At 40.8% G+C, this 27,973-nt stretch overlaps 7 protein-coding genes across 8 annotated transcripts in view; 3 read left to right on the top strand and 4 right to left on the bottom strand.

Moving 5' to 3' along the window:
• Window positions 1-27,973, top strand: part of LOC129754924 (diacylglycerol kinase eta-like) — a 453,200-nt gene that overhangs the window by 113,834 nt on the left and 311,393 nt on the right. The window lies entirely within an intron of this gene.
• Window positions 2,829-3,203, top strand: LOC129754945 (histone H2A). The gene has a single exon (XM_055751211.1). It carries the CDS (start codon window positions 2,829-2,831, stop codon window positions 3,201-3,203), a length of 375 nt encoding a protein of 124 aa, XP_055607186.1.
• On the top strand, window positions 4,518-21,348 carry LOC129754929 (uncharacterized). The gene is made up of 5 exons (XM_055751196.1): window positions 4,518-4,803; window positions 10,384-10,428; window positions 10,816-10,818; window positions 12,141-12,485; window positions 20,805-21,348. Exons 1-5 carry the CDS (start codon window positions 4,518-4,520, stop codon window positions 21,116-21,118), a joined length of 993 nt encoding a protein of 330 aa, XP_055607171.1. The 3' UTR covers window positions 21,119-21,348.
• On the bottom strand, window positions 6,037-6,857 carry LOC129754933 (histone H1B-like). The gene has a single exon (XM_055751199.1). It carries the CDS (start codon window positions 6,830-6,832, stop codon window positions 6,149-6,151), a length of 684 nt encoding a protein of 227 aa, XP_055607174.1. The 5' UTR covers window positions 6,833-6,857; the 3' UTR covers window positions 6,037-6,148.
• LOC129754937 (histone H4) lies at window positions 11,350-11,945 on the bottom strand. The gene has a single exon (XM_055751204.1). It carries the CDS (start codon window positions 11,929-11,931, stop codon window positions 11,620-11,622), a length of 312 nt encoding a protein of 103 aa, XP_055607179.1. The 5' UTR covers window positions 11,932-11,945; the 3' UTR covers window positions 11,350-11,619.
• LOC129754939 (histone H3) lies at window positions 20,153-20,596 on the bottom strand. Its single transcript, XM_055751206.1, has one exon. It carries the CDS (start codon window positions 20,588-20,590, stop codon window positions 20,180-20,182), a length of 411 nt encoding a protein of 136 aa, XP_055607181.1. The 5' UTR covers window positions 20,591-20,596; the 3' UTR covers window positions 20,153-20,179.
• Window positions 22,107-23,100, bottom strand: LOC129754935 (histone H1B-like). Its single transcript, XM_055751201.1, has one exon. It carries the CDS (start codon window positions 23,076-23,078, stop codon window positions 22,395-22,397), a length of 684 nt encoding a protein of 227 aa, XP_055607176.1. The 5' UTR covers window positions 23,079-23,100; the 3' UTR covers window positions 22,107-22,394.

Below are 27,973 nucleotides of genomic sequence, written 5' to 3'. Positions count from 1 at the left end.
GGCGTTTCCTGCCAATTCCAGCACTTCAGCTGCCAGATATTCCATGACAGCGGCCAGATAGACGGGAGCTCCAGCTCCGACACGTTCTGCGTAGTTGCCCTTGCGGAGCAGACGATGAATACGACCAACTGGGAACTGAAGTCCAGCACGAGATGATCGGGACTTTGCCTTTCCCTTGACTTTTCCTCCTTTGCCGCGGCCAGACATTTTGTTGAGTTGAGTTTAGGGTAGCTTTACACAAACGAAACGACGAATGTAGAATGTTGAAATCGGAAAGAGGGTCGATGCTTATATACTCTTGGCAACCCTGAGCGCATGCAGGTATTCGCATGAGTCATAAAGCAAACGAAGGAAAAATCTACCCTCGAGGCAGCGTAAAAAGAAGCAGATGGTTGAAAAAAAACGTAGGGGATACAGGCAGAATCGACGATTGGAAAAACCGTTTCGCATAAACTTTGCCTGCTGCAGCTGCAGCCCCAGCCGAAATCATCAGTTGCGTTTCGAATCTAACCCAAACAACTCAACAATGGCACCGAAAACAAGCGGAAAGGCCGCCAAGAAGTCCGGCAAGGCCCAGAAGAACATCGCCAAGGGAGACAAGAAGAAGAGGAAAGTCCGCAGGAAGGAATCCTATGCTATCTACATCTTCAAAGTGTTGAAGCAAGTCCATCCTGATACCGGAATCTCGTCCAAGGCCATGAGCATCATGAACAGCTTCGTCAACGATATTTTCGAACGTATCGCTGCTGAATCCTCTCGGCTGGCTCACTACAACAAGCGCTCGACCATCACATCCCGCGAAATCCAGACTGCCGTCCGTCTGCTGCTTCCGGGAGAGTTGGCCAAGCACGCCGTCTCTGAAGGAACCAAGGCTGTCACCAAGTACACCAGCTCCAAGTAAATTTGTACAGCTGTGTGAAGCTACGCTTCAAAACGGCCCTTTTCAGGGCCACAAAACATTTTGTTTTGAGAGTTGTGCTATTTTACTTTTCAAATATCGATTTTTAATAAGTATTTTTGTAGGAAGTGAAGTAAACATCAAACAAGATTCGATTGAAATTTCTAAACCATACTGCTTGATAATGAGGAAAGCAAGTTAGACGCCTGAGTTTAAAACCAACGAATTCAAAAATCGACAACGAATATTTATATAGCTGATTAAAACTTCTATGTATTCCTAGCAATGTACCTTTTGGGTTGAATAACTCGCCGAAATGTTTCCAAATGACGATGATTATTGCATCAGAATTTTAAACTCAAGACTCTAGATGTTGGTAAGTTGAAATGACGTAAAATATTGACAGTATTTATACCATTTGAATGACAAGAACTTGGTTTGTGATAGACGCTTATCCAAATTTGACGCCATCTTGGACAAAATTGTGGCTTCGGTTTACCTATCAACAATGGCACATGACCGAAAGCGGCGCGCCGCGGCGTGAGAACCTTTCATAATGGAAATTGAGTGAAAGGATCAACTGAAAATTCAACAATGTAATTTGACGTTATCTTGAAACCCGAGATTGTTATCTTTTTATGTTGATTAAACACAAAACATATATCTTATTCTGAATTCACGGAACTTTCAGTTGTGTCCAATAATTTCATATAGTATACGACGTCGTGACGTCGATTGTGGGCGTCTTTTTTGAGAACGTCGTTTAGACGTCGATTGTAGGCGTCTTTTTTGAGATAGTCGTATTTGAATTTGTCGATGTGGTTTCAAACTGATGCTCTCTGTTTCTCTATTACTAAGCTATAACCTGTTTTATAGCAATTTCAATCAGATCTTGTTGGATGTTTACTGCATTTACTATGTTGAGTTTCAAGTAAAAAACTTCACTGTTCACTGTTTCCTGTTTTTCTTCTAGGTTTACTCTTTCTATTATATACGGTTTGACAAAATTAAACTTATGATTTGTTCTACGAGATGTTATGTCAATTTTATACCTCTGACGCTTGTTAGAGGTCTGTTTCATGGAAATCCGTTTTCCAAGAGATGCCAAGAGTAACAACAGTTGCCGTAAAACAATAATCGAAAAGAAAAAGCAGCACAACTCTCAATACAAAGTGTGTTGTGGCCCTGAAAAGGGCCGTTTGAAAAGCGTAGCTTCACACAACAGTGCAAATTTACTTGGAGCTGGTGTACTTGGTGACGGCCTTGGTTCCTTCAGAGACGGCGTGCTTGGCCAACTCTCCCGGAAGCAGCAGACGGACGGCAGTCTGGATTTCGCGGGATGTGATGGTCGAGCGCTTGTTGTAGTGAGCCAGCCGAGAGGATTCAGCAGCGATACGTTCGAAGATATCGTTGACGAAGCTGTTCATGATGCTCATGGCCTTGGACGAGATTCCGGTATCAGGGTGGACTTGCTTCAACACTTTGAAGATGTAAATAGCATAGGATTCCTTCCTGCGGACCTTCCTCTTCTTCTTGTCTCCCTTGGCGATGTTCTTCTGGGCCTTGCCGGACTTCTTGGCGGCCTTTCCGCTGGTTTTCGGTGCCATTGTTGAGTTGTTAGGGTTAGATTCGAAACGAAACTGATGATTTCGGCTTGGGCTGCAGCCGCTTTTAAGCAGGCAAAACTCATGCGAAACAGTCTTTCCAATCGTCAATTCTGCCTGTATCCCCTACATTTTTTTCAACCATCTGCTTCATTTTACGCTGCCTCGAGGATAGACTTTTCCCTCGTTTGCTTTATGACTCATGCGAATACCTGCATGCGCTCAGGGTTGCCAAGAATATATAAGCATCGACCCTCTTTCCGTTTTCAACATTCTACATTCGTCGTTTCGTTTGTGTAAAGCTACTCTAAACTCAACCCAACAAAATGTCTGGCCGCGGCAAAGGAGGAAAAGTCAAGGGAAAGGCAAAGTCCCGATCATCTCGTGCCGGACTTCAGTTCCCAGTTGGTCGTATCCATCGTCTGCTCCGCAAGGGCAACTACGCAGAACGTGTCGGAGCTGGAGCTCCCGTCTATCTGGCCGCTGTCATGGAATATCTGGCAGCTGAAGTGCTGGAATTGGCAGGAAACGCCGCTCGTGACAACAAGAAGACCCGTATCATCCCGCGTCATCTTCAGCTGGCCATCCGCAATGACGAGGAGTTGAACAAACTGCTCTCGGGTGTCACCATCGCTCAGGGAGGTGTTTTACCCAACATCCAAGCCGTTCTGCTGCCCAAGAAGACCGAAAAGAAGGCTTAAATGGGACTCTTCTCTACTCACAAACAAACCGTCCTTTTCAGGACGACAAACACAATTTTAAAGAGTTTTGGAATGCTTTCACAATTTTTAAATTTTTTAAGCACTCGGATAACAATATCTAGCAGTACTAGAAAAAATTTGGTTTTCACAATCGTTGATAGAGAACAATTGAAAGTTCAGGAACCGTTGTAAAGAGTTCCGCGAAGTCTTTGAATGATTAATGAACAACACGTGTGCCGCCATTTTGCTTTTCAAGTACCAACGCTCCTCGCCAACGGTTTAATGGCGTGCATACCAAGAGAGATAATATAAATAAAGGTGAATACTTAAACTAAGGCGGCATATCAAAGATTTTTGGAAACATTCTTGCAATCGATCGCATTTTCGGAGAGAACAATCAGAATTATTTCTCCTGACTGTCCAATTCCAATAAAAATTTGAAACTGTTTCATGTTAAGATTACGAATTGATCACTCATTAATCTAACGAATGTCTAATAGATCCCTAACCAGCCGTGAAGACAGAGAAACGACGCATTTTTACACTTTACCTTAAGTTATAATTATCTTGTCTACTATAAGACCTGCAGTGTTTGAAGCAATTATTCTAGACTAGCTCTTTGAAATTGGGTCAGTGGTCCTGAAAAGGACCGTTTGGTATGGGTTGATGCAAAACTGATAAAACGGATTCGCTTAAGCACGTTCTCCACGAATACGACGAGCCAGTTGAATATCCTTTGGCATGATAGTGACACGCTTGGCATGGATGGCACACAGATTGGTGTCCTCGAACAGTCCAACCAGATAGGCCTCGCTAGCTTCCTGCAGAGCCATGACGGCCGAGCTCTGGAAACGCAGATCAGTCTTGAAATCCTGAGCGATTTCACGAACCAGACGCTGGAAGGGCAACTTGCGGATCAGCAGCTCGGTGGATTTCTGGTAACGACGGATCTCACGCAGAGCAACGGTTCCTGGCCGATAACGATGAGGCTTCTTGACTCCTCCGGTGGCTGGAGCACTCTTACGAGCAGCCTTAGTGGCCAGCTGTTTGCGAGGAGCTTTTCCTCCGGTGGACTTACGAGCGGTTTGCTTGGTACGAGCCATTGCTGTTCAGACGGTTGAATGAGAATAATTGAATGAAACAAACTGGCATCCCTTTTTATACTGGAAAACGAAAAACTTCTCCCTCCACTTTCTACCGACATTCAAAATGGCGTCTACTCTGGAAAAACGGTATATAAGGAGACCGTTAACGACAGGCAGGCATTAGTTTCGTTTCGATCGTTCGTTAACAACCTAACACAAATCTTCAACAATGACTGGCCGAGGAAAGGGAGGTAAAGGTCTAGGAAAGGGTGGCGCCAAGCGTCATCGCAAGGTTTTGCGTGATAACATCCAGGGAATCACCAAGCCCGCTATCCGTCGTCTGGCTCGTCGTGGAGGAGTCAAGCGTATCTCCGGTTTGATCTACGAGGAAACTCGTGGTGTGCTGAAGGTATTCCTGGAAAACGTGATCCGTGACGCTGTTACCTATACTGAACACGCCAAGCGGAAGACCGTCACTGCCATGGACGTCGTCTATGCCTTGAAACGCCAGGGACGCACTCTGTACGGATTCGGAGGTTAAATCAAAGAATCAATGCAAGCAAAAACGGCCCTTTTCAGGGCCACAAAAAGTATTTTGGAGGAAATTGACTTGAGTTTTTTTATTGTATCATGCACGGAAGGGAGAGTAACTAAGCGAATCTTCTCTGTATCGTTCCAATTTTAGTATATGTTCAATCAATATTAGTTTATTTCTACTTGTTGAAATTCACGATTAGGCAATCCGCGTATTGACGATCGATGGTGGAACTAGCAATCATTTGTGTAGTGTGTTGCTTTGTGAGGACCTTACACGATGCGAATCTTCTCATATATTCATTTTTTAATGCTGTAGCTTAGATCTGTCCACTTTCATATCAATGCTTTCAAATCTTTCTTTAATAGAATAATTTGCCGGAGTGGCATTATATCAAATTAAAATATATAGATATCGACCCAAAGTTAGATTAAGTTGAGACCTTAGATTCAAACATTATTTTTTCCTACCATTTCTGTCTAGGTTTACAAACTTCCTTTTCCTTATTCTAGCAAATAAAACTAACTATCAGTTCATTTTCATTTGAAATTGAGTAGATCATAATTTAAATTGAACTCATTGTTGACAGTTGTAAAGAAGCACATCTGTTAAGTTTACCTTCAATCTAAGCTCAATAGCTTTTTAAACTTCTTGGTTTGTATTATCGGTAGTGAGGATTTGGACGCAAAATGGCGGTTATGTCTGATGTATGCTTGCGTTTTTCTATATCATGTCATAAAGGCATTTAAATATACACTTTCCTCTGAAAACCATCTGGCCCATTTTTGAACCCAAAAGGCAATGTTCAAATTTACTATGCTATAATCATCATTCTCTGAAAACAATCGAGTCAAATACCCAAATCTATGAAGCAATTTATAAAGGATTGATCATCATCCTTTGAAAGTTATCAGGCAACACATAAACACCGAACGGTTTACGACGAATATTCCAATGCTTCTTAGGCACAACAAAGGAGGACAAAGTTCTGTGTTTTGTCCAATTTTCATTCTATTGAAAGCTTTAACAGCCTTGTTTGGAAAATGATTTTAAAAAGGTCTGGAAGGCACCATGAATACCAAGAATTCTCACTTTTTTTTAACCATTTTGAAAACTTTGATTTTATGACCCTATTATTCAGCTTTCAATGATACAAAATCTTGCTTGGAAGGCATGACAGCAAAATTTGATATAATCTTGCAATAAAAGTCTGCACGGAAGCGTACTTCAGGTAATGAAATATTTCATTGGAAAACTCTTTCATAATGTGGTTGGTAGTCCTGAAAAGGACTGATTGTATAAATAGTGTTGAAATTATCATACATTTACTTCTTGGCAGCAGCTTTCTTGGCCACAGTCTTCTTGGGGGTCTTTGGCTTCTTAGCGGCGGCCTTCGGCTTAGCAGCGGCTTTTGGCTTAGCAGCAGCCTTCTTAGGAGCAGCGGCCTTCTTGGGCGCAGCAGCCTTCTTCACGGTGCCGGCTTTCTTGGCGGTCTTAGCCGTGGCAGCCTTGGCCTTCTTCTCAGCGGCAGCCTTTGGCTTTTTAGCGGCAGCGGCTTTTGGCTTCTTGGCGCCAGCGGCCTTTGGCTTCTTGGCCACGGTCTTCTTCTCACCAGCGGCCTTCTTTGGCTTCTTGGCGGCGACCTTCTTCTTCTTCTCGCCAGCTGGCTTCTTATCCTCAGCCTTGATCTTGAAAGATCCGGAAGCTCCGGTGCCCTTGGGCTGGGTGAACTTTCCCTTCTCGACACCGCTCTTCAGGGCCTTCTTGATGAAAGGCGACAACTTGGCCACATCACACTTGTAGTTGGCAGCGATGTACTTTTTGATGGCCTGCAGCGACGATCCCTTGCGTTCCTTCAGGGCCTTGATGGCGGCAACAACCATGTCGTTGACTGGCGGGTGGGTGGATGGCTTCTTGGGCTTCTTTTCTCCCTTCGGGGCCTTTGGCTTCTTGGTTGCCTTGGCAGGAGAGGCAGCTGGAGCTGCGGCAGCAACTTCGGTTTCAGTCATTTTGATTTTGGTTTGGTAGAATGCTCAAAACTTCACGAGGAAAGGTTTTCGAATACCTCCAATGACTGCACCGAGCAGTCCGTTGCAGTTGATGTCCGTGCTAGAGACATGCGACAGGTATTGTTATTTCATTTGAAGGGAATAGTTTTTTTATTTAAAAATGGTCTCTTTTTAAAGTGATGTTTATTTTAAATTTTGACAATTTTTTCAGAATTTTGATACGCTTTGTCAAAGTGAACTCAATAGCCTATCTAAAAATCCATTAAAACGAACTGAATAATCATGAAGGTATGTGATATTTTGAAGTTTCATACCATCCCTTAGCAACAAAGATTAAAATTGTTTCGGGAAAAGTAAATTTTCACTATTGAAACAATTCAAATTTTTATGATATACTGTTCAAATGAAGGAGCGATCAGTTACCTAGATAGATCATTCAAACATTTCTATTATTTGTATGATTTATCCGTATTAAAAGGCGATTTTCCAAGACACTCTCTGGGAACTTCCTTTGAAATTTGATTGAGAGTTGGTTTCATAATTTAAGAACAAACACTTATTAGAAAAGTACGATTATTCTAATGTATTACGAACAATGTATTGGTTTAAAAGATTTTTGAGGTATTTTAGATATTTTTTTTGTCTTTTTCCTATAAAAAAAATCAAAGAAAAACTCCACACAACCTGTCTCGAGTATTGCTTCATGCGAAGCTTGGTGCCAACTTATAGAACAACGATCACATTTTCTGATTTAAATTTTATTCGAAATTGATCATATCAAAGATATTAAAAATTGAAACTCCTTCTCATAAACCTATTTTAAGTATCTCAGAAACCGGTTCATATGAACTCATAGTAACCGGTACAAGTTGCTTTGATTTAATAAATGAAAAGCATAATGAAATCTGGAAGCTGGTTCTCAAATGTTTTATGCTTTATCAACAAATATCTGGAAAACAGCTTCGTTATCTTTCCGAGAAAAAAGAAATTTTGTACGGTTTGCATACAATGCAAGAAATTTCTAAAGGACGATGATTCGGGATTTAGTTGATGTATATTGCAAGATTCGAAACAATTCCAATTTCAATCAGCTGCGAACACTCTAGTTAACATTAAAATTGATTATTTACTTTGATTTTCCTCAAAAAGCAGAATTTGTGGCATAATGAATTTATTCGTTTACCTTTTGGCATTAAAAATGTACCTGATAGTTTTCAAAAGAACTTGAATATAAAAACATATAAAGGATGTTGAGTGCCGCAGTAGGCAAAGTTATAATATACATAGAATTCCCAAATAATTATCAGAAGGTGTATCATGTCAGTATAACTGAGAATGGATCTCTGTGTATTGAAATAGAAATTTTCGGTATAATGGAAATTCCACTTAAGAATAAGGACGATGGAATAATTTTTAGATATTCTGACAGTCACCATTGGTAACTCAATGAAACTTTTCTTTGGGAAGTTGGAAAATGGAGTTATTTTTTAGTTCAAACACAAGAAAAACTAGTAATTCGCAATCTGGTACTTGGGTTGGGAAGTGCTGTTAAGTTGAACTACGTAATTATGTTAAAAAATAATTAACTGTACTCTAGTAAAAATTGGATTTGGTCTTGATTAAAATCGGGGACAGTGGTTTTTTGGGAGTTTTATCATTTTGTTTAAGTCTAGATGAAAATGATGAATATGCAACAGATTGATCTCAAAAGTATAAATGCGACTCAACTTTCAACAAATATATGTTGTGGCACTGAAATGGGCCGATTGGGAATAATTGCGGTAAATCCTCAAAGGGCAGTAATTGACGCATTATAAATTTATACGTTTGCCTTTTGGCATTAAAAATGTACCTGATAGTTTCCAATAGACAATGGTTAATCAATCATATACAGGATGTAGAGTGCCGTAGTAGTCAATTATCCGTATAGTTTTCAAATCATAATTAGAACATGTAAACTGTATCATGTCAGCTTTACTGAGAGTGGATCTCTGTGAACTGAAATGGGAATTTTCAGTTAGATGGATTTATTTTTGATAAGCTGGAGATCTATAAGATCTTGTTAGGCGGTTGTTATATTGTCTTCGATTATTTTTACCTGTATTTTCGACCCTACAGTGGTACCGGAGAGTTTGCATTTAAAAAGCTTTTGGGTATTTTTAAGCATTGTACTACAGGAATCTAAGGCTTAGATTCTACAGTGCTCAGTTTGTGTGCTTACATAAACTTTCCTCATTTCACTAACACTCTTTTTTCTTCTCCTTTTTTAGCCTACCCCTGGTGATAATGTACGCATTTCAAGCGACTTCAGCGTATCTACTTTTTGATTTGTTGGTACTTAAGTGTTGTTAAGTTGAACTACACAACTTACTAAACATGTCTACTTTCATTCAACACAAAGTGGGATTTTGGTTCTGATTAAAACTGATTATGGCATTTTTTCAGATTCGCACTCCGGAATTGTAAAGACTTCTGATAAATCTCAGTTTTAGAAGAAGAAAAGACATCGCTCTCAACATATACATGTTGTGGCCCTGAAAAGGGCCGTTTTAAAAACATAGTTTTACACATCAGTGCAAATTTACTTGGAGCTGGTGTACTTGGTGACGGCCTTGGTTCCTTCAGAGACGGCGTGCTTGGCCAACTCTCCCGGAAGCAGCAGACGGACGGCAGTCTGGATTTCGCGGGATGTGATGGTCGAGCGTTTGTTGTAGTGAGCCAACCGAGAGGATTCAGCAGCGATACGTTCGAAGATATCGTTGACGAAGCTGTTCATGATGCTCATGGCCTTGGACGAGATTCCGGTATCAGGGTGGACTTGCTTCAACACTTTGAAGATGTAGATAGCATAGGATTCCTTCCTGCGGACCTTCCGCTTCTTCTTGTCTCCCTTGGCGATGTTCTTCTGGGCCTTGCCGGACTTTTTGGCGGCCTTTCCGCTGGTTTTCGGTGCCATTGTTGAGTTGTTTGGGTAAGATTCGAAACGAAACTGATGATGTTGACTTGGATTGTACCTGCTTTTAAGCAGGCAAAACTCATGCAAAACGGTCCATCCAATCGTCGATTCTGCCTGTTTCCTCTACATTTTGGTTCAACCATCTGCTTCATTTAACATTGCTTCGAGGGTAGATTTTCTATCGTTTGCTTTATGACTCATGCGTATACCTGCATGCGCTCAGGGTTGCCAAGAGTATATAAGCACGACCCTCTTTCCGTTTTCAACATTCTACATTCGTCGTTTCGTTTGTGTTAAGCTACTCTAAACTCAACTCAACAAAATGTCTGGCCGCGGCAAAGGAGGAAAAGTCAAGGGAAAGGCAAAGTCCCGATCATCTCGTGCCGGACTTCAGTTCCCAGTTGGTCGTATCCATCGTCTGCTCCGCAAGGGCAACTACGCAGAACGTGTCGGAGCTGGAGCTCCCGTCTATCTGGCCGCTGTCATGGAATATCTGGCAGCTGAAGTGCTGGAATTGGCAGGAAACGCCGCTCGTGACAACAAGAAGACTCGTATCATCCCGCGTCATCTTCAGCTGGCAATCCGCAATGACGAGGAGTTGAACAAACTGCTCTCGGGCGTCACCATCGCTCAGGGAGGTGTTTTGCCCAACATCCAAGCCGTTCTGTTGCCCAAGAAGACCGAAAAGAAGGCTTAAACTGTCATCTCTTTACTTACAACCAAACCGTCCTTTTCAGGACGACAAATGTTTTTTTTCCTAAGAGTTAATTGATACTTTGTGATTCCTTCTTATTAGGACCTAATTTTTTCAAGAATTTTTATACCTCGGAATGGAAAATACCCAGGCGTCTATTGAAATGTTGAGGGTCATCCGCAACTATATCTGTTAATCGAGTATTACAAATGAAGAGATTCGGAAGAAACTTTTTCTGTAATCGAGCAATATAGCTTATAATTACCGAGAAATCAGTGATTTTGCTGTTATCAAATCACTGTTCTTTCGAACGGCTTATCAGCATTTGATTAGCCGGTTGCATTGATCAATGTTATATCTAAGATTGACAGGCATACACAGTAAGTACTAATATGATTTAAAATATAAATTTCAAAGAGTGCAAGTTAGATTTGTTATAACTTTGCCATTGAAGTTTGCTCAGTGATCAACTGCACCCAGGCTCCGCTCCTGGCTAAACCATTCAACCTCTGTTTAAGCTGGCCAATCCTTGTTCCGGGTCCCGTGAGTCCTCCTCTCAGCCGTAGTGATAAACACACTCTATTAATCGCAGCGTAGCTTATGACATGCGATAGCACTGACCAGAAAGTAACCCTATCGGATTCTGCCTTCCCGGCTTTGATGTCCAGTACCACCTCTTTTCCGCGCTGACTGGCTGGTGGACTCCTCCGCGCTGGTAGCTGGCCTATTGCTAACCGCAAGTTCTTGAGAAACCCCTCTCAATCTAACTCTTGTTCCACTTCCCGACGTATTTGGCCCATAACCTGTCGAAATACAAGTTATCAAACGCAGAATGTGTTGGAATTGAATTAATCTTTATTTGCTATCTCAGTAATGTCTTTACAAAGCCACGCCACAATTACGATTGCTTGTTCCACCAAAGATCGTCAATACGCGGATTGCCTGATCCTGAGTTTCAACAAGTAAAAATAAACTTATATTGATTGGACATATACTAAAATTGGAACGATACAGAGAAGATTGGCTTAGCTACCCTTCCTTCCGTGCATTGTACAATAAAAAACTCAAGTCGATTTCCTCCAAAATACTTTTTGTGGCCCTGAAAAGGACCGTTTTTGGTAGCATTGATTCCATAATTTAACCTCCGAAACCGTACAGAGTGCGTCCCTGGCGTTTCAAGGCATAAACGACGTCCATGGCAGTGACGGTCTTCCGCTTGGCGTGTTCAGTATAGGTAACAGCGTCACGGATCACGTTTTCCAGGAACACCTTCAGAACACCACGAGTTTCCTCGTAGATCAAACCGGAGATACGCTTGACTCCTCCACGACGAGCCAGACGACGGATAGCGGGCTTGGTGATTCCCTGGATGTTATCACGCAAAACTTTGCGATGACGCTTGGCGCCACCCTTTCCTAGACCTTTTCCTCCCTTGCCTCGGCCAGTCATTGTTGTAGATTTGAGTTAGGTTGTTAACGAACGGTTGAAACGAAACTGATGCCTGCCTGCCGTTAACGGTCTCTTTATATACCGTTTTTCTAGGGTAGACGCCATTTTGAATGTCGGTAGAAAGTGGAGGTGGAAGTTTTTCGTTTTCCAGTATAAAAAGGGATGCCAGTTTGTTTCATCCAATTATTCCCATTCAACCGTCTGAACAGCAATGGCTCGTACCAAGCAAACCGCTCGTAAGTCCACCGGAGGAAAAGCTCCTCGCAAACAGTTGGCCACTAAGGCTGCTCGTAAGAGTGCTCCAGCCACCGGAGGAGTCAAGAAGCCTCATCGTTATCGGCCAGGAACCGTTGCTCTGCGTGAGATCCGTCGTTATCAGAAATCCACCGAGCTGCTGATCCGCAAGTTGCCCTTCCAGCGTCTGGTTCGTGAAATCGCTCAGGATTTCAAGACCGATTTGCGTTTCCAGAGCTCGGCCGTCATGGCTCTGCAGGAAGCTAGCGAGGCCTATCTGGTTGGACTTTTTGAGGACACCAATCTGTGTGCCATCCATGCCAAGCGTGTCACGATCATGCCAAAAGACATTCAACTGGCTCGTCGTATTCGTGGAGAACGTGCTTAAATTTTTTCCGTTGGTTAATCAAACGGCCCTTTTCAGGGCCACCAAATTCTCTTTTAAGAAAAAGTTATGAACTTTAATATTTCTTTTGGATTGATTTTGTAGATGAGATATTTTAAATGACATATCAATCAGTTAACCAATCGTTGATCGCATTAGACCATAGCGTGTATAATCAAAAGCTGGAGTTTAAATTGGGATTTTCTTCTGTCCAATATTTGGATTTTCTTTCCATCCATATTTGCATTCCATATAACTTAAAACTTTTCATCTCCATAGTGTTCCTTATTTTGATTTGAATTTATTATCATTGGAATGTGGTATGTGCTTGGAGAGTTTTATAAAGGAATTACTATGGCAAATAGAAGTTTTTGAAATTTTCAATGAAGCTTCAATGCGTGAGAGTAAAATATAGGGCCCTATTGCTTAAAACGAGTCGAGTAACCCATACACTGTCGAGTGAAATGACTCGTGACTCGTCTTATATAATAGGGCCCATAGTAATGTTTTGCCAAAACGTCGGGATTTTGGATGTTGTTGATATTTGTTGTTGATCATTTTCTAAGTGTTTTCAGCCCTCATTTCGAAGGTAATATTTTTGATGTAGCAATTTTTAAATCAGCTAATTGTTTAAGAAATTTACACGACCTTGTTGAATATCGTTACCGATTACTCTAAAATTTCAAGAAACTTCAAAAGTCAACGTCGAAGGTATTGAATTTTGTTAGAATGCGTGCAATGGCTTCAAATTTAAATATGACTGTACAGGACACTATCAGGGCTTCTTATTCTATCGGACGTGTTTCCTACAGGTAATGACACACTGCTCGTCTCGTTTTGATAGGTCTTGCAATTTTTCAAGTTGTGGTTTGATTTTCCGCAGTTTGTTTTCAGTGTACCACAGGGTATGCAACATCAAAAGTAACATAAAACTCTTAGAATACATATTTGTCGTCCTGAAAAGGACGGTTTGTTTGTAAAAAGAGACGATACTGGTTTAAGCCTTCTTTTCGGTCTTCTTGGGCAGCAGAACGGCTTGGATGTTGGGCAAAACACCTCCCTGAGCGATGGTGACGCCCGAGAGAAGTTTGTTCAACTCCTCGTCATTGCGGATGGCCAGCTGAAGATGACGCGGGATGATACGGGTCTTCTTGTTGTCACGAGCGGCGTTTCCTGCCAATTCCAGCACTTCAGCTGCCAGATATTCCATGACAGCGGCCAGATAGACGGGAGCTCCAGCTCCGACACGTTCTGCGTAGTTGCCCTTGCGGAGCAGACGATGGATACGACCAACTGGGAACTGAAGTCCGGCGCGAGATGATCGGGACTTTGCCTTTCCCTTGACTTTTCCTCCTTTGCCGCGGCCAGACATTTTGTTGAGTTGAGTTTAGAGTAGCTTTACACAAACGAAACGACGAATGTAGAATGTTGAAATCGGAAAGTGGGTCGGTGCTTATATACTCCTGGCAACCCTGAGCGCATGCAGGTATACACATGTGCCATAAAGCAAACGAGGGAAAATTCTACGCTCGAAGCAGCCTGAAATGAAACAGATAAATGTGATAAACGTAGGGGAAATAGGTGGACTCGACGATTGGAATAACCGTTTCGCATGAGTTTTGCCTGCTTAAAAGCAGCTGCAACCCAAGCCGAAATCATCAGTTTCGTTTCGAATCTTACCCAAACAACTCCACAATGGCACCGAAAACCAGCGGAAAGGCCGCCAAGAAGTCCGGCAAGGCCCAGAAAAACATCGCCAAGGGAGACAAGAAGAAGAGGAAGGTCCGCCGGAAGGAATCCTATGCTATCTACATCTTCAAAGTGTTGAAGCAAGTCCACCCTGATACCGGAATCTCGTCCAAGGCCATGAGCATCATGAACAGCTTCGTCAACGATATCTTCGAACGTATCGCTGCTGAATCCTCTCGGCTGGCTCACTACAACAAGCGCTCGACCATCACATCCCGCGAAATCCAGACTGCCGTCCGTCTGCTGCTTCCGGGAGAGTTGGCCAAGCACGCCGTCTCTGAAGGAACCAAGGCTGTCACCAAGTACACCAGCTCCAAGTAATTTGTTACTGCTATGAATGATCCACAATCGGCCCTTATCAGGGCCACAACATATTTTCTAAGAGTTATGCTTCTACGTCTTTTCAAATTTTAGTGGCAACAGATGCTCCCGAAGCTTATTGGCAATATCGTTAGTAATTTTGGTGAAATTCTTTGAAGACATTGATTTACTCAGTTTAAGCGACGCTTTTTGACCAAAAGATCAAGATGGCGTCCTTAATGCGCAATAGCTAACTAAGGGATGCTAGAAAAAATGGGCAAACCACTTTCGCATTGTCTGGGCATTTAGCCTCAAGAAAAACCTCAGAAGGAGGGCGGTGGAAAATTTTTTCTATACCTGGATTTTTAAATGAGACGGATGTTGAAAATGACTCGTAGCTAGAGACATAACGAAAGTAGAAAAATCGCCGTGGGTTAAATTGTCACCTTCGTGCCTTCGGAAGAGTACCGGAAGTTGACTGAAGTGAGGTGTTTTGGAAATTATCCCCGTGACCGACTAAACAAGCAATCCGACGGCCTATGTTTGTACACCTGGATGATATAATTGGCAATTCGTTGGTAAATCATTGTACTTTATTAATTCTTTTGAGATCTTTGGCATTGAAATGCGCGTGCATTGATGTTCAAAGGACCGATCCATATTCCCAACGAGATTGCCAATTTGCTCCTTTCCTTAGTAGAGCGTGAAAACAAATTTTCCTCCCTGGGTAAAAGTCCGGGCAACAATACTTTGCTGCTAGCACATCTGTTTTTGCAGATGGCGTAAAAGTGGTGGAAGTAAAATTCGCGACTATCAACACATTAAGGACCGCAAAGAATGCTAATCCCGATAACATCAAAATTTTACATTCCTTCTAAGAAACAACTGTACAAAATTATACACATTTGAAGTCTTCAAGTTATCGACAGTGGTGATTAAAATTTTGTAGAATAAAGTTTCTATATTAAATATCATATTTGAGTAATGCGTCTCAGTTAAGCGCAATGATTGTCATGAGTTCGAACGTATACATTTTGAGCATTATTTTAGAGCCAGTAATTCAGAAAAGTTATGTTATGTACAATATGAATCTTATCGTTTGCCTTTTGGCTTGAATACATCGCCTGATAGTATTCAAAGATTGATGATTTTAGAACATGCTGGTTTCTCTCTGCATGATTGCCTTACAAGGAACGCCAAAATTTCGATTAAAGCCATACCTCCCCATGATAATTCATGACTGCCTCTTTGAAATGATGATGATGATGATGATGATGATGATGATGGCCCTCCACTTTCCCCCGTACATGGGATCTTGGGCTGGATTATCTTGTAAGATATTTTGATAGTCTCCTCATGTTTGGTCGATTTTCGAGTTGCTGGTTTTTTTTGTGAATGTATTCCCATGTACGTCCATCATTGCCTTTTTTATCTGCTTTTTATTTTGGTGCTCTCAATTATCAACTTTTGAACAGGGACCATCTGAGAAAAGGGATATTTCAGGGTATTAAACCCTTCCCACACACACATGAGTCCATTTCAGGGTTTTACCGCGCCCCAGATCGCGTTGCTTTTGATATTTGTCATGTGCGGCTCAGAGACGTTTGTTCAGTTGACTTCATCATCATCTGGTAATAAATTACTCACATTAAACACGTACTATAAACTAAAATTAACTTTTACAAACGCCAAACACTTAATCTTAAAACGATTGAAATTCTCTTCTCTTTTGATTTCCGTTGGTAAATTATTAAATAGTCTTATGCCTCGATAAAACAATGAATTTTGCGAAGATGCCAATAAAAATGATGCAGATCGTATTTCACAAGCAAAACGTGTTCCATAGTGATGCAGGTCCGTTCCTCTTACTATCCGTTCTTGAAGATATTCTGGTGCTATTCCGTTCACGATTTTAAAAATTAAAATCAAGGTGAGGTATGTTACTCGCTGTCTAATTGATAGCCATTGTAGAGCACTTAGCATGTTTTGAACAGGCGTCCTTCGATGGCATCTAAGGATCAACCTCATGATTTTGTTCTGAAGCCTTTGTAGCCGAGCCATTTGCTGATCATTTGCGAAACATATTATAGACGGACAGAAGTCAAAATGCGGGGATATGATTGCTTTATACAAATAAATTAGACTCCACTGTGACAAATCTTTACGTAAACGACACATTAAACCATATTTTTTGGCAATTTTTTTCACTGAATTGTTGATGTGATCTTTGAAGTTTAATCTTTCATCTATTGTTACACCGAGATACTTTATTTCATGAACTATATCGAGACGTTCACCATCGATACAAACGTTTACTGAATCACAGTTCATATGCTTGTTAGAGACGACCAAACATTTAGTTTTAGAGACATTTAGTTTTAACATTTTAAAATTCAGCCATTTATTCAAATTCACGAGATCACAGTTCAATTTATGGACAGCAGCACCAGCATCATCACAAGCAATAAATATCACAGTATCATCGGCAAATAAATTAATATCACAGTGTTTTAGAATTTTCTTCATGTCGTTTATATATAAAATAAAAAGCAGTGGTCCAAGAACGCTTCCTTGAGGTACGCCAAGCGTGGTTTCTTTGGTATTTGATATCACAGAGGAGTATTTGGTTCTTTGAAATCGGTCATCTAAATAGGATTGGAGCCATTTAAGAGCTGTGTCTGTTATCCCGTATTTCGAGAGCGTGTCAATCAGTTTTTGGCGAGAAATAGTTTCGAATGCTCGCTTTAAATCGAGAAAAACGGCAATGATTTTCATTTTTTTATCCAATGTTCCTTTCCATTTAGCCAGTAATAGGTTTAGAGCTGTTTCACAAGAGTGATTTTTACGGTATCCGCTTTGTTCTGCAACCAGTATTTTGTTAGCTTCAATGTAGCATAATAACTGCTCCTTCACTACTAATTCCAAAACCTTCTCATAAACTGGAAGCATATTAATGGGTCGAAACTCCTCTGCTTTTGATGTTCCATTTACTTTTTCAATCGGAACGACCAAAGACTCTTTCCAGGACCGTGGAACGCTTCCCATCAACAAAGATTCATTGATGATCTGCAATAGTTTACCACCAATTACTTCAAATCCATCTTTCAATATTCTGCAGTTCACTACATCGGCACCAGAAGATGATCCCATTGTCCAGACAATTTTCTTTAAACATTCAAGCGTTGTTGGTGAGAAATTGGCTAATTTGCTTCGGGTATACAATCCTGTAAGTTGAATGGGCTCAGGCTCTGTTTCAATGGAACTACTTATTTCTTCAATACTTGATATGAAATATTCATTGAACATGTTGGCGATTTTTAACTGATCATATTCTTCTACTCCATCAAATTCAATAGATTGAGCTAAAGGTGCATCTGGTTTTATGAGCTTCTTGAGAACTTTCCATAGTTCCTTACTATTAGTTTTATTCGCGTCAATAGAGCGCTGTATGTATTCTCGTTTCTTTCTTCGCAGATTACATGAATACTCGTTTCTGTACACTTTATAGAGTGACCATGTACGATCAGTGTTACACTGCAAAAATTTCTGGTACGACTTATCCCTTCTTCTTTTCATCTGGGCAAGTTCAGTATCAAACCATTTTATTGATTCTTTGGCTTTTTTAAATTCAATGGTCACTAATGTATTGACACATTTTTGAATATTGTCGATTAAACTTTTTGCTTTATTATGTAGATTATCTAGCAACCATTCCGAATTGATTGGTTCTATTTGATTTCTCAACAACGTAAGTAATTTGTCAGGGGAGTAATTTTTCCAACTCTTTACCCTAATTAATTTTTCATCACAATCAATACTGTTGTTATCAATGTACAAACATAAAGTTTCATGGTCAGAAATTTTAAAATCGTTAACGGCACAAACATGAATATCACAGTTTGTGAATGCCATGTCAATCAGTGTTTGGCTAGTACGTGTTATGCGAGTATAATCCTTAACATGCTGTTTGAGATAGAACGAATTCATCATATTTTTCAGGTTTGCGGAATCTGCAAGATTTAACCAATCTATATTGAAATCTCCGACTATCAAGTTAAACTTAGATAAGTCAACAAATTCTTCTAACCAAGTTTCCTCTAATACTTTTAGAAATATGGCATCACTGTCGTTAGGTGAATGATACAGCACACCATATCGACCTGCAGTTATTCCAGAGAAAATTTCGATACCGAGGAACCAATTTCGATTCATTTTAGCATTCAATAGAACCTTATATTTTATGCTTGTATGGAGATAAATCATAACTCCTCCAGTGTGCCTCGAATCAGAGAAGCAAATTACGGAACGGAAATTTGGTAGCTGGAAAAGATTTACGTCTAATGTTTCTGTCACATGCGTTTCTGTCAGCATTACTAATTTTGGTTTCATCGATTGCACCATCAAACGAATATCTTCAAAGTTTGCTGTCATTCCTCCACAATTCAAATAAATAACTGTTGGTTGATTTTTATTCTGCTCTTCTAGTTGCTATGGACCATAATTCAAGAGACGACGTTTGTTTGCTACTAGTTTTTTGTAAACTGGACATTCTTCACTCTTCTTCTTTGTAATCGAAACATCATAATTTGCTCCCATTAAATTTTGTACATTTGAGATAACAGATTGCAAATTTGCCTCATCATTGACGCCGAGAATCACCCTACCGTTGTTCCCTTCTCTTACGGTTTGAATTTTTACGGCAGACCTGTCGATCTTAGCTCGTAAATCTTCTTTAGTTGCCCTGGAAGTCTGATCAGGTTCTTTTGGCTTAACTATGACCATTGGCTCTCTTTTTTTGATAGGTGTTTTAGTAACGAATTGATTATTTCCTTTCATTACATCAGCAAAAGTAGGGGTTCGACCACGCATCATTTGTACGGGATCATCTTCTGGATTTTTTACATAATCCTTTTCCACACGAGCTCTTTTTCTCGATCGCAAATTAGTACTCGGACCGGAAGGGGTTTCTATATTTATTATATTTTTCGGTTGCACTGTTATATTCTCTTTTAAAACACTTTTGACATTCTCCACAATATTTTCTCCTTCAGTTTTTAGCATGTTTTTCACTATTTCTTCATTTTCTTTCAACTTTAGTTCAATTTCCTTTTTCCATTTATTTAAATTGTCATTCACTGATTGAATCAATTCATTGCATTTCACAACTAAGTTTTCATTTCCCAATCGCCCATTACGACAATCTCTGCACACAAACTTCATCCCGCGGTTTTTTTCCATATATTTGAGACCATTCTCGTCTATCCCATCACAGCATTTCAAGTGCAAGAACGAGCCACACGTCCCGAAACATTTGACTTTCATTGTTTCATCCCGTATTGGCTTTACACACGCGCAGCACGTCGAGGTCGACGACATCGCACTGCCGAATTTTGGCCTGTCGGCCACACACTTTGCTTCAAATTTGCACTGCTTTGTTATGCACACTTCAATGGGAGAATTTTACAATCTTTTACTGCAATTTCAGTACATTCACCGTTTATTTTTCAACGAAATAGTCTTAGTGGTCCTGAAAAGGACCGTTTGGTATAGATAAATGCAAAACAGATACAACGAATTCGTTTAAGCACGTTCTCCTCGGATACGACGAGCCAGTTGAATATCCTTTGGCATGATAGTGACACGCTTGGCATGGATGGCACACAGATTGGTGTCCTCAAAGAGACCAACCAGATAGGCCTCGCTAGCTTCCTGCAGAGCCATGACGGCCGAGCTCTGGAAACGCAGATCGGTCTTGAAATCCTGAGCGATTTCACGAACCAGACGCTGGAAGGGCAACTTGCGGATCAGCAGCTCGGTGGATTTCTGGTAACGACGGATCTCACGCAGAGCAACGGTTCCTGGCCGATAACGATGAGGCTTCTTGACTCCTCCGGTGGCTGGAGCACTCTTACGAGCAGCCTTAGTGGCCAGCTGTTTGCGAGGAGCTTTTCCTCCGGTGGACTTACGAGCGGTTTGCTTGGTACGAGCCATTGCTGTTCAGACGGTTGAATGAAAATGATTGAATGAAACAAACTGGCATCCCTTTTTATACTGCAAATCGAAAAACTTCCCCCTCCACTTTCTACCGACATTCAAAATGGCGTCTACCCTGGCGTCTACAAACGGTATATAAAGAGACCGTTAACGACAGGCAGGCATCAGTTTCGTTTCAACCGTTCGTTAACAACCTAACTCAAATCTTCAACAATGACTGGCCGAGGCAAGGGAGGAAAAGGTCTAGGAAAGGGTGGCGCCAAGCGTCATCGCAAGGTTTTGCGTGATAACATCCAGGGAATCACCAAGCCCGCTATCCGTCGTCTGGCTCGTCGTGGAGGAGTCAAGCGTATCTCCGGTTTGATCTACGAGGAAACTCGTGGTGTTCTGAAGGTGTTCCTGGAAAACGTGATCCGTGACGCTGTTACCTATACTGAACACGCCAAGCGGAAGACCGTCACTGCCATGGACGTTGTCTATGCCTTGAAACGCCAGGGACGCACTCTGTACGGTTTCGGAGGTTAAATCATGGAATCAATGCAAGCAAAAACGGCCCTTTTTAGGGCCACAAATAGTATTTTGGAGGAAATTGACTTGAGTTTTTTTTATTGTATAATGCACGGAAGGAAGGGTAGCTAAGCCAATCTTCTCTGTATCGTTCCAATTTTAGTATATGTTCAATCAATACAAGTTTATTTCTACTTGTTGAAACTCGGGATCAGGCAATCCGCGTATTGACAGTCGATGGGGAAACTAGCAATCGTTAGTGTAGTGTGTTGCTTTGTAAGGACCTTACACGATGCGAATCTTCTCATATATTCAAGTTTTTTAAACCTGTAGCTTTGATCTTTCCACCTTCATATCAATGCTTTCAATTCTTTCTTGAATAAAATAATTTGCCGACGTGGCTTAATATCAAATTAAAATATATATCGACCCAAAGTAAGATTAAGTTGAGACCTTAGATTCAAACGTTTATTTTTCCTATCATTTCTGTCTAGGTTTACAAACTTCCTTTTTCTAATTTGAGCAAATAAAACTACTTATCAGTTCATTTTCATTTAAAATTGAATAGATCATAATTTAAATTGAACTCATTGTTGACCGTTGTAAAGAAGCACATCTGTTAAGTTTACCTTTAATATATGCTCAATAGCTTTTTACACTTCTTGGTTTGTATTATCGGAAGCGAGGATTCGGACGCAAAATGGCGGTTATGTCTGGTGTATGCTTGCGTTTTTCTATATCATGTCATAAAGGCAATAGATAAGGCGTTTTTCTATATCATGTTATAAAATAAACACTTTCCTCTGAAAACCATCTGGCCTATTTTTGAACCCAAAAGGCAATGTTTAAATTTATAATGCTATCATCTTTCTCTGAAAACAATCAAGTCAAATACCCAAACCTATGAAGCAATTTATAAAGGATTTATCACCATCCTTTGAAAGTTATCAGGCAACATATAGAAACCGAACGGTATACGACGAATATTCCAATGCTTCTAAGGCAGGAGAACGAAGTTTGAGTTTTGTCCAATTTTCATTTTATTGAAAGCTTTAGTAGCCTTGTTTGGAAAACGTTTTCAAAAAGGTTTGGAAGCCACCATGATTACCAAGATTTGGCACGTTTTTTAACCATTTTGAAAATTGATAGTGAAATTTTATATAATCTTGCATTAAAAATCTGCTCGGAAGCGCACTTTAGGTAATGAAATATTTCATTGGAAAACTCTTGCACAATGTGGTTGGTAGTCCTGAAAAGGACTGATTGTATTACTAGTGTTGAAATGATCAAACATTTACTTCTTGGCGGCAGCTTTCTTGGCCACAGTCTTCTTGGGGGTCTTTGGCTTCTTAGCGGCGGCCTTCGGCTTAGCAGCGGCTTTTGGCTTAGCAGCAGCCTTCTTAGGGGCAGCGGCCTTCTTGGGCGCAGCAGCCTTCTTCACGGTGCCGGCTTTCTTGGCGGTCTTAGCCGTGGCAGCCTTGGCCTTCTTCTCAGCGGCAGCCTTTGGCTTTTTAGCGGCAGCGGATTTCGGCTTCTTGGCGCCAGCGGCCTTTGGCTTCTTGGCCACGGTCTTCTTCTCACCAGCGGCCTTTTTTGGCTTCTTGGCGGCGATCTTCTTCTTCTTCTCGCCAGCTGGCTTCTTCTCTTCAGCCTTGATCTTGAACGATCCGGAAGCTCCGGTGCCCTTGGTTTGGGCGAACTTTCCCTTCTCGACACCGCTCTTCAGGGCCTTCTTGATGAAGGGCGACAACTTGGCCACATCACACTTGTAGTTGGCAGCGATGTACTTTTTGATGGCCTGCAGCGAAGATCCCTTGCGTTCCTTCAGGGCCTTGATGGCGGCAACAACCATGTCATTGACTGGCGGGTGGGTGGATGGCTTCTTGGGCTTCTTTTCTCCCTTCGGGGCCTTTGGCTTCTTGGTTGCCTTGGCAGGAGAGGCAGCTGGAGCTGCGGCAGCAACTTCGGTTTCAGTCATTTTGGTTTTGGTTTGGTAGAATGCTCACACTTCACGAGGAAAGGTTTTCGAATAACAACAATGACTGCATCGAGTAGTCCGTTGCCGTTGATGTCCGTGCTAGAGACATTCGGCAGGTATGGTTATTTCATTTGAAGAGAATAGTTTTGTGATTTAGAAATGATCTTTTTTAAAGTTCTGTTTATTCAACATTTTTTCAATTTTATGGGATTTTTGATATGTTTTGTCAAAGTTAACTCAATAGCCTATCTAAAAATCCATTAAAACAGACTGAATAATCACGAAGATATGGGATATTTTGAAGTTTCATACCATCCCTTAGCAGTAAAGATAAAAATTGTTTTTCTAAAAGTAAATTTTCACTATTGACTCAATTTAAATACTTATGATTTACTATTTAATTGAAAGACCGATCAGTTACCTTGTTAGATCATTCAAACATTTCTTATATTTGTATGATATATCCGTATTAATAGTTGATCTTCCAAGACACTCTCTGGGAACCACCTTTTAAATTTATTTGAAGGTTGGTTTCATTACTTAAGAACAACCAATTATTTGTAAAGTATGATTATTCTTATGACTTATAAACAATGTATTGGCTCTTAAGATATTTGAGGTATTTTAGATATATTTTTGTCTTTTTCTTATAAAAATCAAAGAAAAAGTTCGCACAACCTGTCTTGAATATTGCAGATTGCTTCATGCAACATATAGAACATCGATCACCTTTTCTGATTTAATTTTTATACGATATTGATCATATGAAACATGTTCGAAATTGAAAACACCTTCTCATAAGCCTATATTAAGTATCATAAACGCCCGTTCAAATTTTCTCATAGTAACCGGTACAATTTGCTTTGATTTTATAAATGAAATGTAGCATTTTCAAATCCTTTGCAAAAAACAAAAATTTTATAGAAAAATTTCATAAAAGGTATTCTGGTTAAAAAAAATGTTTAACAAAAAAGAGGTTTCGCAATTGATCATAATGTCAACCATAAAATATTTCTCGGTGATTAATCGAACAAATATGATTGATTGCTTGCAATGAATGATGATATTGACAAATATGTATCAAACATGCAGCGTAGAGAAATGGTTCAAATCAAAAGCGAAATAATAAAATTCGATATTTCTTTAAAAAAACAAACTACAACTAATGATTATGTATGCTTTTGAAACCTACAAGCTTATGTGCTGATTCTCAAATGTTTTAAACATTATCAACAAAACAACTTTGTTGTCTTTCCGAAATTTTCTTTGGTTTGCATACAATTCAAACAATTTCTAAAGGATGATGACTCGGAACCAGTTGCGAACACTCGAGTTAACATGAAAATTGATTTTTTTTACTTGATTTTCCTCAAAATGCATTATTTGTCGCGTTATGAGTTTAAACGTTTACCTTTTGGCTTCAATAATATACCTGATAGCTTCCAAAAGACAATGAATATTACAAAAATAATAAGGGATGCTGAGGGCCTTAGTAGGCAAAGTGATAAGATCCATAGAATTCCCAAATCATAATCAGAACGTGTATAATGTCACCTTACTAAGAATGGATCTTTGTGTATTGAAATGGAAATTTTCGGTAAAATGAAAATTTCTCTTAAGGATAGGACTACGGAACAATTTTTCGTTGACAGTCACCATGAGTTACCAATAAAACTCTTCTATGGGTAGTTGGAAAATGGGGTTATTTCAAAGTTGAAACACAAGAAAAACAAGCTCTTCGCAATCTGGTACTTGGGTTGGGAAGTGCTGTTAAGTTGAACTACGCAATTATGCCAATAGAAAATTCACTGTACTCTAGAAAAAATGGATTTTGTCTTGATTAAAATCGGGGCTGTGGGTTTTTGAGTGTTAAATCACCTTGTTTAAGTCTAAATGAAAATGATGAATATTAAACAGATTGATCTCAAGAAAAGAATTGCGGCTCAACACTCAACATAAATATCTTGTGTCCCTGAAAAGGGCCGATTAGGAAAAATTGCGGTAAATCCCCAAAGGGCCGTGATTGTCGCATTATGACGCATTATGATTTAAACGTTTACCTTTTGGCACTAAAAATTGACCTGATAGTTTTCAGTAGACAATGGGTATATCAATCATGTAAAGGATGTAGAGGGCCGTAGTAGGCAATTATCCGTATAGTTTTCAAATCATAATCAGAAAATGAACACTGTATCATGTCAGCTTTACTGAGAGTGGATCTCTGTTAACTTAAATGGGAATTTTCATAACTGTCTTCCTCTATTTCTACCAGTTTAATCGACCCTAGTGGTACCGGTAAGTTTGCATTTAATCCACTTTTAGGTTTTTAAGCATTTTTCTATAGGAATCTAAGGTTATTTCAACGGTGCTCCTACACACACTTTCCTCATTTCTCTATCACCCTGGGTGATCTCTTTTTGAAGCTCATACCTGGGAAGAATGTCCGCGTTTTAAGCGACTTCAGCGTATCTACTTTTTTAAGAATTGTATTGCTAGACACACTCAATAAAAATCTTTTTGCTTGATATAAAAACAATTAATGAAAGATTTCTGAATAATCCCAGTTTGAGAAGAAGAAAAGACAGCACTCTAAACATATCCACGTTGTGGCCCTGAAAAGGGCCGTTTAGGAATCATTCACGGTCAATCCAATTTACTTGGAGCTGGTGTACTTGGTGACAGCCTTGGTTCCTTCAGAGACGGCGTGCTTGGCCAACTCTCCCGGAAGCAGCAGACGGACGGCAGTCTGGATTTCGCGGGATGTGATGGTCGAGCGTTTGTTGTAGTGAGCCAGCCGAGAGGATTCAGCAGCGATACGTTCGAAGATATCGTTGACGAAGCTGTTCATGATGCTCATGGCCTTGGACGAGATTCCGGTATCAGGGTGGACTTGCTTCAACACTTTGAAGATGTAGATAGCATAGGATTCCTTCCTGCGGACCTTCCTCTTCTTCTTGTCTCCCTTGGCGATGTTCTTCTGGGCCTTGCCGGACTTCTTGGCGGCCTTTCCGCTGGTTTTCGGTGCCATGTTCGAGTTGTTTGGGTTAGATTCGAAACGAAACTGATGAATTCGGCTTGCGTTACAGCTGCTTTTAAGCAAGGCGAAACGGTCCTTCCAATCGTCGAGTCTGCCTGTTTTCCCTACGTTTTCCACATTTATCTGTTTCATTTCACGCTGCTTCGAGGGTAGACTTTTTCCTCGTTTGCTTTGTGACTCATGCGCATACCTGTATGCGTTCAGGGTTGCAAAGAGTATATAAGCACCGACCCTCTTACCGTTTTCAACATTCTACATTCATCGTTTCGTTTGTGTAAAGCTACTCTAAACTCAACTCATCAAAATGTCTGGCCGCGGCAAAGGAGGAAAAGTCAAGGGAAAGGCAAAGTCCCGATCATCTCGTGCCGGACTTCAGTTCCCAGTTGGTCGTATCCATCGTCTGCTCCGCAAGGGCAACTACGCAGAACGTGTCGGAGCTGGAGCTCCCGTCTATCTGGCCGCTGTCATGGAATATCTGGCAGCTGAAGTGCTGGAATTGGCAGGAAACGCCGCTCGTGACAACAAGAAGACCCGTATCATCCCGCGCCATCTTCAGCTGGCCATCCGCAATGACGAGGAGTTGAACAAACTGCTCTCGGGCGTCACCATCGCTCAGGGAGGTGTTTTGCCCAACATCCAAGCCGTTCTTCTGCCCAAGAAGACCGAAAAGAAGGCTTAAATGGGACTCTTCTCTACTCACAAACAAACCGTCCTTTTCAGGACGACAAACACAATTTTAAAGAGTTTTGGAATGCTTTCACAATTTTTAAATTTTTTAAGCACTCGGATAACAATATCTAGCAGTACTAGAAAAAATTTGGTTTTCACAATCGTTGATAGAGAACAATTGAAAGTTCAGGAACCGTTGTAAAGAGTTCCGCGAAGTCTTTGAATGATTAATGAACAACACGTGTGCCGCCATTTTGCTTTTCAAGTACCAACGCTCCTCGCCAACGGTTTAATGGCGTGCATACCAAGAGAGATAATATAAATAAAGGTGAATACTTAAACTAAGGCGGCATATCAAAGATTTTTGGAAACATTCTTGCAATCGATCGCATTTTCGGAGAGAACAATCAGAATTATTTCTCCTGACTGTCCAATTCCAATAAAAATTTGAAACTGTTTCATGTTAAGATTACGAATTGATCACTCATTAATCTAACGAATGTCTAATAGATCCCTAACCAGCCGTGAAGACAGAGAAACGACGCATTTTTACACTTTACCTTAAGTTATAATTATCTTGTCTACTATAAGACCTGCAGTGTTTGAAGCAATTATTCTAGACTAGCTCTTTGAAATTGGGTCAGTGGTCCTGAAAAGGACCGTTTGGTATGGGTTGATGCAAAACTGATAAAACGGATTCGCTTAAGCACGTTCTCCACGAATACGACGAGCCAGTTGAATATCCTTTGGCATGATAGTGACACGCTTGGCATGGATGGCACACAGATTGGTGTCCTCGAACAGTCCAACCAGATAGGCCTCGCTAGCTTCCTGCAGAGCCATGACGGCCGAGCTCTGGAAACGCAGATCAGTCTTGAAATCCTGAGCGATTTCACGAACCAGACGCTGGAAGGGCAACTTGCGGATCAGCAGCTCGGTGGATTTCTGGTAACGACGGATCTCACGCAGAGCAACGGTTCCTGGCCGATAACGATGAGGCTTCTTGACTCCTCCGGTGGCTGGAGCACTCTTACGAGCAGCCTTAGTGGCCAGCTGTTTGCGAGGAGCTTTTCCTCCGGTGGACTTACGAGCGGTTTGCTTGGTACGAGCCATTGCTGTTCAGACGGTTGAATGAGAATAATTGAATGAAACAAACTGGCATCCCTTTTTATACTGGAAAACGAAAAAC

The sequence above is a fragment of the Uranotaenia lowii genome, chromosome 3 (genome assembly GCF_029784155.1).
Source record: "Uranotaenia lowii strain MFRU-FL chromosome 3, ASM2978415v1, whole genome shotgun sequence".
Classification (NCBI taxonomy): Eukaryota; Metazoa; Arthropoda; class Insecta; order Diptera; family Culicidae; genus Uranotaenia; species Uranotaenia lowii.
Note: the sequence above shows the minus strand (reverse complement) of the source record. Positions and strands in the feature narration are given on the sequence as shown.